This window comes from Esox lucius, chromosome 16, assembly GCF_011004845.1.
Source record: "Esox lucius isolate fEsoLuc1 chromosome 16, fEsoLuc1.pri, whole genome shotgun sequence".
Taxonomy (NCBI): domain Eukaryota; kingdom Metazoa; phylum Chordata; class Actinopteri; order Esociformes; family Esocidae; genus Esox; species Esox lucius.
This window is the reverse complement of record NC_047584.1, coordinates 28870663-28882401: the sequence shown is the minus strand read 5'-3', so window position 1 is coordinate 28882401 and position 11739 is coordinate 28870663. Positions and strand designations below refer to the sequence as shown.

Sequence of the window (11739 nt, the reverse complement as noted above, 5' to 3'; positions counted from 1 at the left end):
TCCTGAAAACTACAGCATGTATTTTCATGTTACCCACTTTTTGCTCAGAGTTCTGCCACCCTCCCCACATTTAAACCCTCCTCTGTCCACACTTCACATCAAACCCGGTCCAAGTGTTAGTAAGCAGATCTTTATTCAAACTGTACACAGAACAGACCATTAGAGCAGAATACACAAAGCTCACGTCGGAATGAATATATTACAGAAGAACGACAACCCCTGTCGCAGGGTCTTGCATAGGACATTAAATAAGTACATCGAAACACTTGGGTGCCAATGCTCGTCACACACTAACAAACCAAAATCAAAGGCGTTCACCACTTTAAGTCCAGGCCACAGTCAAGCGTCTCCCGTCGCGTGTATTCAGAGCCGTTGTTAAGGTCAGCAGGAGGTTTGCTGACTGAGCCCTCCGAAAATGTTAGCCAGGTATGAAGCTGCTCGGTGGTTGTTCTAGAATGTCCAGAACACTTGGTATTCTGTGAATTCTAGCCTGAGGTGGTGGTATAAGGTTGGACAGCTGGTGGGGTGTGGCAGCAATCGCTCCAGAGTGTGTTCTACGAATGAAGCTGACAGATTATTCAGGCGCTCAATGCGGAAAACCTACAACTGATGGTTCCCCCTAAAATGTTGTGAAAAAACAAACGTAGAGATCTAAACCTTTCAACGGTCTGTCATATGGTTTGCCATTCTGAAGCTACATTTGGTAAATACATAAATTTCTCCTGCATAGGTCACGATAACCACTGGTCTCTAGCTAACATTCCAGTCCTTGCCACTCCTTGTCTTTGCACAAGCTTTGGCACATTAATTGGCAAACAGGTATTGGAGTACACAGGGACACAATTCCCAGCAAACATACATACGAATTATGCCTCATTATTTCTCATGTAATGAAGTATAGAAACAAGGTAACAAAGACTAACATGCATGTAACAGTGTATTTTTCGTACTAATATTAAACTGTACACTACTGGTCTACTGTTAAACCTTAACTAGTTCACCACACACCTACTGGTTAAATAACCTTTCTGAAATAATCATTCATTCAATAGTTCCACATTAGCAGGGTTTAATAAGGCACTGTCAAGGGTTCCTTCCTCCCACCTCATGGTTAAGTGCTAGTCTTGTTTAGAAGAGCAGCAGTTTTGTTCACAGCTGTTACATAGTTTGGCTTGTGTTCCTCCTTTCTGAGCTGCTAGTGAAAGTAAAGAAGTAGTATGGATTTAATATTATGGAACTCCCGGGAATGTGTTAAAAACAATGGTGACTCAACATTGAGGACTTCAAGCAGGGCCGGACCGTCGCATTTGGGGTTCCAGTGCTAATTAATGGAAAACGACAAACCTCCTCCTGGTTTTCATTTTTTTTTTTTTGCTATGGTGCAAAGAAAATAAATGTCACATTGTACTAAAAGGCTAAATGAACATGTTTTAAAGCTGATTTCCTACTGTTCTACACATCCTACAGTGTCTGAGCACCCCAAACCTCGGGGGGCCTTGTTTCAGAAATCTGAAATCTGTGTTAAAGTGACAACGTGGTCTGACTGCATCTGAACCTGGGGTTCACAGTGGTTGCTAAACTAGTGCATTCATATTTTTGTAGCTTCACCACACCTGTCTACCGGATAGCGTTCCTTTGGAAGCACAGGTGACTTCAGGCACATGGTGGATCCCTTTTACAATTCCTACTGAGGGAAAAGGACTATATTTACAATGGATTAGGGAAAGGGATCCATCGAGATTTACAGGATGGTAGAAAAGGCACAATGGAGTTAAAAGAACAACGGCACGTTTCCAATGGTTCCCTGTTCCCCCAGAAGTATATTCTGAAAGTTGGTTGTCGTTTAGAAGTACTTCTATTTTTGGTGTGTGTGTGCGTGAGATGGGTACAGTAGTAAAGGTGTGTTTGTATTCCAGTGGGCGTTTTTAAGTAAATGGTATTTGGGTTTGTGGTCATTCCCAAGGCTCTTCATTGAGAATGAAACAAGTTTTGTCGAGTATATTCTGTTTCCATGGCAACTGAAAGGGAAGGAAGTTGGTATGTGGTTACATCTCTGGCATATTGAATGGTTATGCATCTTCTATTGTAACATAATTCCATTACTCAATAAGTTATTTTGATTCCTTGTTCATGGACAGTAGGCTGGTAAATCCATGTGTCTAAATCCCAAGTAACTGAGAAATGTTTTGGGGTTTTAAAAACAAATTTACTACGTAACATTTATTTAACTTAATTTGTGCAGGGAGTCAAGCTGACATCAGATGAGGTCTGTTTTCAGTGTTTGTGATGAGAGTGTCTGCCTGTCCTCTGCACACATGTATCATTAATTCATACACGACTTGGTATGACTTAGCCACTTTGCATAAACGCGTCCGCTAAATGGCATAGATCACGTCACATTATACAACATTATATCACAGTATATCATTATTGCATTGTTATCATATTAGGTCTCACCAGGGGTTCTCTTAATCCAGTTTTTTGGCATTCTCCGTTTCCTGCGCAACCTCAGCCAACACTAATGCTGCCGCTTGCTGAGCCACCTCAGTCAGGACCACGGGAACACCTGAAAAAACACACACACACACACAGTCAGTGTCTGGCAGTCGTGTGTGTGACATTAACGTGATGTTCCAACAGGGGATGTCTGTTGGAGAAGGTAGAACTATTAAGGTAACAATGTGGTGAGACTGAACACTGGCATAAAGATGAGAACTCAAAACGTTCCTCTCTCTGGTCCCGGAAGGTATGGTTCAGCACAGCTGAATGACGTTAAGTGCTCTCTGAATGCACATGTCGGTTGGCTGCAGGGAGCCGCCCTGCAAATAGCAATTCACCAGAAACACAGAACCCCTCCCTAGGGAACGCAAAGCCCAAGGCTCACTCTTTCTCCCTTTCTCTCTCTCTTTCTCCCTCTCCTCTCCTCCCATCCCTCCCATTTCTCCTTAAAAAGGACAGCATGTTCTTTCTGTGTTGTCCAAGAGGGAACCAAGTGGTTCACTCATTCCACCAACGGTGTGTGAGTAGCGTCAGTAATTGGGATATTAGAAATGTAATCGATTCACTGTTTGCATTTAAAATCAAATAAATAAGACACATCACTCTGGGCAACAGCCTTCTTGGTATGTAGAGCTAAATCTGGGCGTTGTGTCCTTTACCACAGATTTTATGTGCATGCCTTCATGCTGTGCTCTACCGTGCAGTTGTTTTTCCTGGTGGTAAACATAAGAAAACAGCTATTTGGACTTACATAAAATTCCTGTGTAGACTCTGGATCTATAGCTAAACGTAGCCCGGAACCAGGGCATGACCTCACTTGGCAACTCAGGGAAATAGAAATTCACACTGCCACTGAAATATTTGGTATAGCAGTATGGGGCCTTGGCTTGCCTTGGCAGCAGCGAAATAAGATTATCTGAAATATTCAGTGATAATGGGCGTGTTGGTAAACATATAGTCTATACATGACATAACTAAACATACTGTGGGCCAGTGGGAAGACAAAAGAGTCCATTCTCCTCTGCCTCCCACCCCACTCCATGGAAGAGTGGAAATGTTGGCACCTCTTATGTCATCTCAGACAACAGTGCAGAAGTCTTATCTGGGTAGTTCACAGAGCACAATAGAGAGACAGAGAGAGATGTCTCAGACCGAATAAGTGGAACTGTTGTGTGAGACCGGGTAAGACAGGGCTTTAGGAAGAGGTTAGACACTCTAGAGCAGCTCTTAAATGTTGCCCTATAGAAGCGCTGTCTCACAGAACACAGCAGTCTGTCTCACAGAACACAGCAGTCTGTCTCACAGAACACAGCAGTCTGTCTCACAGAACACAGCAGTCTGTCTCACAGAACACAGCAGTATGTCTCACAGAACACAGCAGTATGTCTCACAGAACACAGCAGTCTGTCTCACAGAACACAGCAGTCTGTCTCACAGAACACAGCAGTCTGTCTCAGAACACATTAGCTGTCATAATGCTCTTTGACAAAACACAATCCATCCTGTATATCCGCTGTGCTGGACCAATAAAACACAGACATTTTATTCATTTTTCGGAGAAGTCCCGGACAGAATCTTAAATATCTGACCACTGAATTCGTTACACCAGAGTACATTACAATGATCTCTTACTAATGCTGCTAAAATGTATGATATCTTACGAACATACAAAAATGTGTGATATAATACAAATTCAATTTAGGGGTAAGGGAAAAGGTTATGCTTCACAGTACTGGGGTTAAGGTTAGGGTTAAAGTTGGAAAACCTTTGTTTTTTTATTACTTTTGAAATCAATTTAACTCACAGCTCCTAGCAGCCGACCGGTACCCTAACATCACATAACATACCTTATCTTACTAGTTCGTCCGTCAAAGCCTTACTAACATAGGTGTTACCCTAAAACCAGGCTGGGCTAGAACATGATGACGACACGGATGAGGAGTTACTGTGTTGGATACCCTGCTCCTGGTAACCAGTCAATTAACAAGGCCACAGAGACCCAAGAGAGGCTTGTGAAAATAGCTTCACCTGTCCATAGGTGCTACATCACTGTCCATGAACGTCCCCCCTGTGTCTGAATAAACAGCAGGAGACAGTGTTCTGTCTTACTGCCTGTGGATAAATGTATGGCTACGCTGGTCTGCCTTGGTTTGTTTTGCAGGTATAGAACGCTAAATGTTCCTTTAGCCTGTCTGTACAGGCCTCATGCCCGCGCGCAGAAAAGTGTCCACAGCTACGTGTGGCTGGGCACGACCAGTCACCCATGTTTAGACAGGTTCCACCCGGATCTCCTTATTTCCCTTAGGTAACGGGTCCATTTAGTGAATCTATGAGGTGGAAGAACAGAGTAATTACCGGCTTACATTGGACTGTAAGTGGCTCTGTTCTGATTTTAACTTGACAACCTGGCATACTAGGTTTGTTCTGTGTGTCTCGAGGTAAAATGTGACAACGAGCTAACGGAGAACTCAGTGTGGGCTGGCACAGCGACGGTCGCTATGGGATGTCACGTCGGTACAGTACATGCCCTCAGCCTCCAGAATTTGGGATAGGAGCAACAGGAGCGTGAGGGAGCAGGTGGGGGATGACGGAGCAGGCGGGGGATGAGGGAACGGGGTGGGGTTCAGGAGGAGGAGCAGTGCAGGGGAAGGGGCTTGTGTCAGCTCTGGGGGAGGAGTTATTACGGCAGGATCTGGGTCTGGTACTTCACCTGGGGCCTCTACTGGTACTGGGGCCTCTACTGGTGCCGGGGACTCTACTGGTACTGGAGCCTCTACTGGTACTGGGGCCTCTACCGGTGCTGGAGCTGGGGCCTCTACCGGTGCTGGAGCTGGGGCCTCTACTGGTACTGGAGCCTCTACTGGTACTGGGGCCTCTACCGGTGCTGGAGCTGGGGCCTCTACTGGTACTGGAGCCTCTACTGGTACTGGAGCCTCTACAGCCACTGGGGTCTCTACAGCCACTGGGGTCTCTACTTGTGCCGGGGCCTCTACAGCCACTGGAGCCTCTACAGCCACTGGAGCCTCTACAGCCACTGGAGCCTCTACAGCCACTGGAGCCTCTACAGCCACAGGGGCCTCTACAGCCACAGGGGCCTCTACAGCCACAGGGGCCTCTACCGCCACATCTGTGGTTGCTGGCTCTTTGGCGGGCTCAGTAGCAGCAACAGGTCCGGTTAAGTCAGCACAGGGCGCGGCTGCCTCGGCGGCAGGGGCTGCCAGGGCGACGGCAGCAACAGCAGTGTCCGCCGCGGGGGCGACTGGCTCAGGGGCAGCGGTAACAGGGGCTTCTTTGGTCTCTTCGACAGCTGTAGGTGTCTCCGTTAGGGCTGGAGTCTCTACCACGCTGGGTGCTGGCTCTGGGACAGTTTCAGATACCAGCGCTAGCTCAACCGGGGCCGCATCGACCGGGGCGGCAGTGTCATCAGCGGGGGCGGCAGGGTCATCCGCGGGGGCAGCAGGGTCATCCGTGAGCGGCCCAGCCTCCCCGGACACAACGGTGGCTGGAGCCTCTGCCTCTGCGTCGGGGACAGCCTCGTCTGTGACTTTCTCCAGAGGGGCCACATCCTCTGGGGGGACAGTCGCCTCCATGCCTTCAACTTCCAGGGAAACCTGAGGCCCAGCTGTAGGCAGCACCGTCGGGACCTGGTCATCCTCCTCTCCGGAGCCTGTGGTTTCCAGAGCTTCGGTGCCCATGGTGACGGGCTCTTCTGAGTCATCCCCACTCCCTGGCAGGAAGTCATCTGGCAAGGCACTCTGGACAGGAAGCTGCATCTGGTCTGCGATGGTCTCCGTGTCCTCTGAGATGTGACCATTTCCGACTGTTATAAACAAAGAACGACAGGAAGTTGATGAGAAAGGTATATGCACTAGTTACACCAGGCGTCTGAATCCTGAATCCACCTGTGACATTTCTTAGAAATTATCAATACGCAACAAAACCTTTATTATGAATCTACAGAATTGCAAACACTGGTGAACTAAGCTGAAATCAAAGCAGTGATCACTGGTCATCGTCGTCCCAAGGGTGCTCATGTTTGGAGACAATCTGGTTGCTAAGTGTCTTAGTTAACCATCATCAGACACCCGCAACACTGTCATAGCAACACATAAAACACGGTGTGACAACATCTGCTAATGCCACTCGCCCTAACCCTGCCAGGTCAGGGAAATACCAGACATGCTCTTATAAGAGACGCCAGATGAACATGGTTAATATGTACCTGAAACAAGCTAGAACAAACCTTATGGGCGTCCGTGTCCCTGTTTGAATCATGGGGGGTAGGTTAGTTGCCAAGGACCTGAAATCAAGTCTGATGCACCAAAATATCAATACAAAGACCCTGCTGCTGATTAACAGGAAAATTAAGATAAATTCAAGACATGCTGGTATTGAACCAGAGTGCACAATCAGTTACAGAGCCTCCTTCATATATGTCAAATAACTGCAGGTTTTTACAAGAAAAATAACAGGCCAAATTATTGTAACTAATCTGTGGCCAGAAGTAGCACTGCAGCAGGAGTTCGAATCCGGCTTTCAGCAACACCTCTTCAATTTTCCTGACTGGGTCTATCCAATGAAGCAGAATTATTGGCACCCTAAGCAAAGAATTGTATTGATCATTGTTTTTCGAACTCACACTCAGTATATAAGAAACATTCAACCTTTAATTGAGGTAAAATTATGTATAACCCCCCCCGAACAATGATAGCACTAAGTGTTTTACAATGTTAGGTTAAGACAACACATCCTTCATTCTTCTTCACAATGGGAGCCAATAATTTTGGAGCGGACTGAATGTAAATACAAATACGTATATATATAACTACTGAAACAATATGCACAAACTGAAGGGACCCCTCAGCAACATTTACTTTGACTCAGCACTGAACTGAAGTGGCCCTCAGCCACATCTACTTTGACTCAGCACTGAACTGAAGTGGCCCTGGGTAAGAATGTTGGTTTGACTCCAAAACAATAAGACCTGCAGAACTCAGGAGATGAAAAGCTCATCCTTCTTCATTTCTCTGGCTGAAGAATGCAATTTATTGAAAGCCATCTGTGGTTTTGTCTATGCAGACATAAAGACTAGGTACCGCTCTGGCTGTGGGACTGTACACCTGAGGCTGTTCAACTTCTGATTCTCACACAGTCGGTGACAACATACGCAGTACACGTTGTCTTCAGGTGTAGATTCACTGTAACTGCACAGGTAATGGTGCATGATGACAGACATGATGAAGACCTGTTCAGACATGATGACAGACCTGTTCAGACATGATGACAGACCTGTTCACCAGGTTTCTTCTTCAGCTCTATTCTGCTAGCACGGTTGGGTTGTCCATGGTCATTAGCTGCCTTGCTGCCAGTCAACTAGTCATCAAAACATTCCAGGAAATCAGTCCTTAGACCTGATCAAATCATACTGTTTAAACCATGTCTCTGTTAAAGTCCTCTGATGCAAACACTGACCACAATTCTTCAGTTGGACGCACCAACTTCCTTGTTTGATTTGACTGGCGAAGCCTCCAAAGACCAGAGGGCATTTACTGGAAAGGAATGTGATGGGCTAGCAAAAAACAGCACACTAACTGGGCCAATGGAAGTGGAGCAGAGGGAAAGAAGGAGAGATATACACATGGTTGGAGAGAGAGTTGTACGTTTTTCTTAGCAGAAGGGAACAAAATCCTGAGATTAGGAAATATAATTCTAATGTTTCATGTTGTTGCAGGGAAATTCTTACCTGTAAGTAATATAATATATGCACATGGAGAAAGAAATAGAAAATTGCTTGGTTATCGTCAGAGTGGAGGGGGTCATTCAGGCACATCTGGGTTAAATTACACATCTCTCTCATGTGACTCACAGGCAAGTCCAGAGGTGAATAACAAAGCCTGGGAGAAAATGCTGCAGACTGGCAGTGGTGTACAATACAATGTAGTGGAGCGCTCTACCTTGAAGAGCAACGGGTAGCAATGTTTTTAAAATGTACCATCATTACTTCTGTCTTTGCACTGCTTCCCATCTATTCATGTTTTGTATAATGTCATGTTTTAATGTCGACCTCAGCAACAGAAGCTGCCGCTTGAGGCAGTAGCCAATGACAACTGTGAAAATCATAAATTTACGTCAGGCTGCTCGTCCTGTCACAAGTCTTTCATCACCAATTTTCTTTTTGCGATTTCTGTCTAAACAGATGCTGTCTTTACGAGAATGTTTTGTCAAACACTAGCCTGTTTTTGCGGTTCAGTCAGTCTTTAAATCTTGTGCAGCCAGCTCTCAGGGATAGAATGCTGTTGTCTGTGGCTGGTTGGCTGGCTGGCTGGCTGGCTGGCTGGCATGACGAGACAGAGACACAGACAGAGCCCCTCTTGGCATGGATGATTCGTGTGTCAACATGATTAACATCCAAAGATGACAGAGATCCCAGTCAAAACAGCCCTTCAGCCTCTGGACAGATGGAGAGAGAGAGAGCCAGCGAGAACAAAAGCGAGAGAGAGAGAGGGACAGAGAGGGAGACAGACAGGAATAGCAAAAGAGAGGATAGAAAGAGAACAATAGACAGGAATAGAAGTAGAGAGGGATAGAAATAGAGTGGGGATAGAAAGGTAGAGAGGGATGGAAAAACAGAGAGGGATAGAAAGAGAGAGAAAGTAAGAGAGCAAGCGGGGGGGGAAAGGACCCAGTGGGACCAGTGAGATGTTGGCTGGGATACAGCTGTTGAGACAGTGCTGTTAGATTGGTCTGGTCACTACCAAGCAGTGCCACATGAACAGAACAACGTCAGCCTCTGGAACATAGACAGAGCCTCTCCAGGTGAACTTGTTCGCTAGCCGGACCCACAATACCCTGAATATATGGGTTTGGGAGAGTCAAAGATTGGGAAGTGCCCTCCAAAACAAGTGGCAGGAATCCAGCCTTGCAGCTTCCTACCACATCCACTCAAATAGAAAGTTATCTATACTTTTGACCAGAGATTTGTTTCAGACAGCCCCCCAGTATAGCATTAGGATATCGGCTGTTTACAATACTGCACTGTTACTGGTTAGAACTAGTGTTTCCTCAGAATAAAATACAAAATCTCCAGTGGAGCGCAGTGAATTGATTAATTAGATACATTATAAATCTCCAGAAATGACCTGTTGTGGGCGGTCTATATTTCTATATATAATTGATTTCATTAATATATTAATAATTATATATTTATAATAATTACTCCCATTTCGGCTGAGATGGCACTGCAACGTCCCATTCAGTGCCCTACTGTTGTCCCCAAATGAGGTACAGCATGGGAAGGTTTTGCATTTGAATGTACATCTCAAGGCCAAACGGCGTGTTTGAGGACACACAGAGGCTCCGAAGGTGACCACGGTGCATCGTGCAGGGATGACATAGCTCGAGCTGTGCCGTGTCCTGATGTCTGTAGAAAGGGTTGTGGACGGGCCCGAATGACATGCAAAGTGAAACGAATGGTCCATGCTGCATTTACATGTTGCCACCCTGATTTCCAAAAGGGAGGTTGTGCAGGGTAGGCTTGGTTGTGAATAGCGATCAACGGAATGCTGGTGGTTTGTTTGGCTCCGGAAGTGTGTGTGTGTGTGTGTGGGGGGGGGGGGGCATCATTCTAACACTAACCCCCGCCCCCCCTCCCCTCCGAAACTGAAAAAATTCTGTCATTTAATAAATCTTCTGAAAGGGTCAACATTAAAGGGGTATACTGTAAAATATCACTATTAATAATCACTTCCATTGAGAGAACCAGCTGTAGAAGGATACAGGACGTTCAAAGCCAGGCGATATAGACAAAAGGTCCCATCGCGAATCAATCATGGCATTTTGATTTTATACATAATTTTACCTCAATTAAAGGTTAAATGTTTCTTATATACTGAGTGTGACTTCACATGTTTGTACTGTAATGAACAATATAATCCAAAGATAAGTGGTAGATGGTAGGTGTTTAATACTGTCGGTTCATTTTGCTGCCACAGCAAAATCACAACTGCTTGTATAAAAAGGTATAGCCTCAAGGGTCAAATGATGTTCCAAAGTTCCATAGGCTGATCTGCATGGGCTCCAACTCTACGGAAAATGGCCAAAGTACGTTGTACAGTATCCTACACATGAGGGCACTGGGATTTTACACTAGATGGTGAGAAAGTTTATGTCAGTATTGTTTTTTTTTACATAAATTAACTAATATAAAAAACGTTAGTCATTAACATTACGGTTAGTCCACAGTTGATCAATAAGCGATCATTGAACACTGCTGTATTTGTTGATCAACTTGAATCCTTAATCACGCTCTAATAAACAACTACTGCCACCGTCCAAAAGATGTCAGAAAAGGTGAAGAATTTTACAGCTGAGGTGTTGGAACATTTTGTCTCCTTCCAGAATCCCCGCCCCTTTCATAAAGAAAACGTTTTCTATCAACATCCATCATGTGGTCAAATAGTGTAGGTGTAACTCATAAAGAAAACGTTTTCTATCAACATCCATCATGTGGTCAAATAGTGTAGGTGTAACTCAAAACCGACGCACGTAACCAAACCTTTTACGGTGTAATAATTTATTACAATGAAAGGGGAGGGTAAAGGTTACTTTTACTCCTAATTGCCAACACTCTGAAGATGTGTCATTATCAACTAATCCTGACAAAAAACCAACTTACCAAATGTGTCTCCATTGGCCTCTTCGGGCTTCGTCCCGGGTCTCTTCTCCTGATCGACCGTCTGTGTGCTGGACGAAGAACACCCCATGGCGAGGAAGAGACAAGGTGAAAATATCGATGGAAAGCTATGGAAAGAAGACTGAGTCTGTAACCGAAAGCGCGGTGGCTGCCCTGTCAACTCAGACCGCTTCTGGCTGGGTAAAACATGAACAGAACAGCGCAACGGTTGTCTATAAGTGGTTCTGGCTGGGGACCATTATCTCCGGTTGTCCGTCTGCCCTCTTTGTTTATGCATGGACCATCGAGCTCGTGTCCTACACAAAAAACTGTTGTACACCCTAACCACATGCAAGGCACTGTTCGGATAAAATGAAAAGCTTCAACACCGCTCTCTCTTTACTTCAGGGTTCTGGGCAGAATCATTGATGTCCAAACCCCGCCCCCTCTCTTCTCTTTCAGAAGCGCTCTGAACATGATGTAGTGGCCCCTTTAATATAGTTCAAGTAAAATGAATACAGTACTAGATGCATTTTTTTTATTATATTAATAAGAAAACGTACAACTAG

At 45.3% G+C, this 11739-nt stretch overlaps 1 protein-coding gene across 4 annotated transcripts; it reads right to left on the bottom strand.

The window, feature by feature from the left end:
* Nucleotides 1–111: 111 nt before the first annotated feature.
* LOC105016471 (calphotin) lies at nucleotides 112–11643 on the bottom strand. Of its 4 annotated transcripts, none has more exons than XM_034286714.1 (5): nucleotides 11174–11643; nucleotides 5313–6319; nucleotides 5210–5270; nucleotides 2458–2566; nucleotides 112–2018 (listed from the first exon to the last, which is right to left on the bottom strand). In XM_034286714.1, exons 1-4 carry the CDS (start codon nucleotides 11259–11261, stop codon nucleotides 2469–2471), a joined length of 1254 nt encoding a protein of 417 aa, XP_034142605.1. In that variant the 5' UTR covers nucleotides 11262–11643; the 3' UTR covers nucleotides 112–2018; nucleotides 2458–2468. The 4 variants fall into 4 exon arrangements, with proteins under 4 accessions (XP_034142605.1, XP_034142606.1, XP_034142607.1 ...); XM_034286715.1 differs by having other exon boundaries at nucleotides 5210–5234; XM_034286716.1 differs by having other exon boundaries at nucleotides 5210–5252; nucleotides 5337–6319.
* Between the last annotated feature and the right edge of the window lie 96 nt (nucleotides 11644–11739).

Excerpts from the sequence above, each read along its gene's own strand:
- LOC105016471 (XM_010880342.4), bottom strand. The coding sequence starts at position 11,261 with ATGGGGTGTTCTTCGTCCAGCACACAGACGGTCGATCAGGAGAAGAGA. Across the intron at positions 6,320-11,173 it reads GGCCAATGGAGACACATTTG|TCGGAAATGGTCACATCTCA; the intron begins GTAAGTTGGTTT and ends TGTTTATAACAG. Across the intron at positions 2,567-5,209 it reads AGTACCAGTAGAGGCCCCAG|GTGTTCCCGTGGTCCTGACT; the intron begins GTGAAGTACCAG and ends GTGTTTTTTCAG.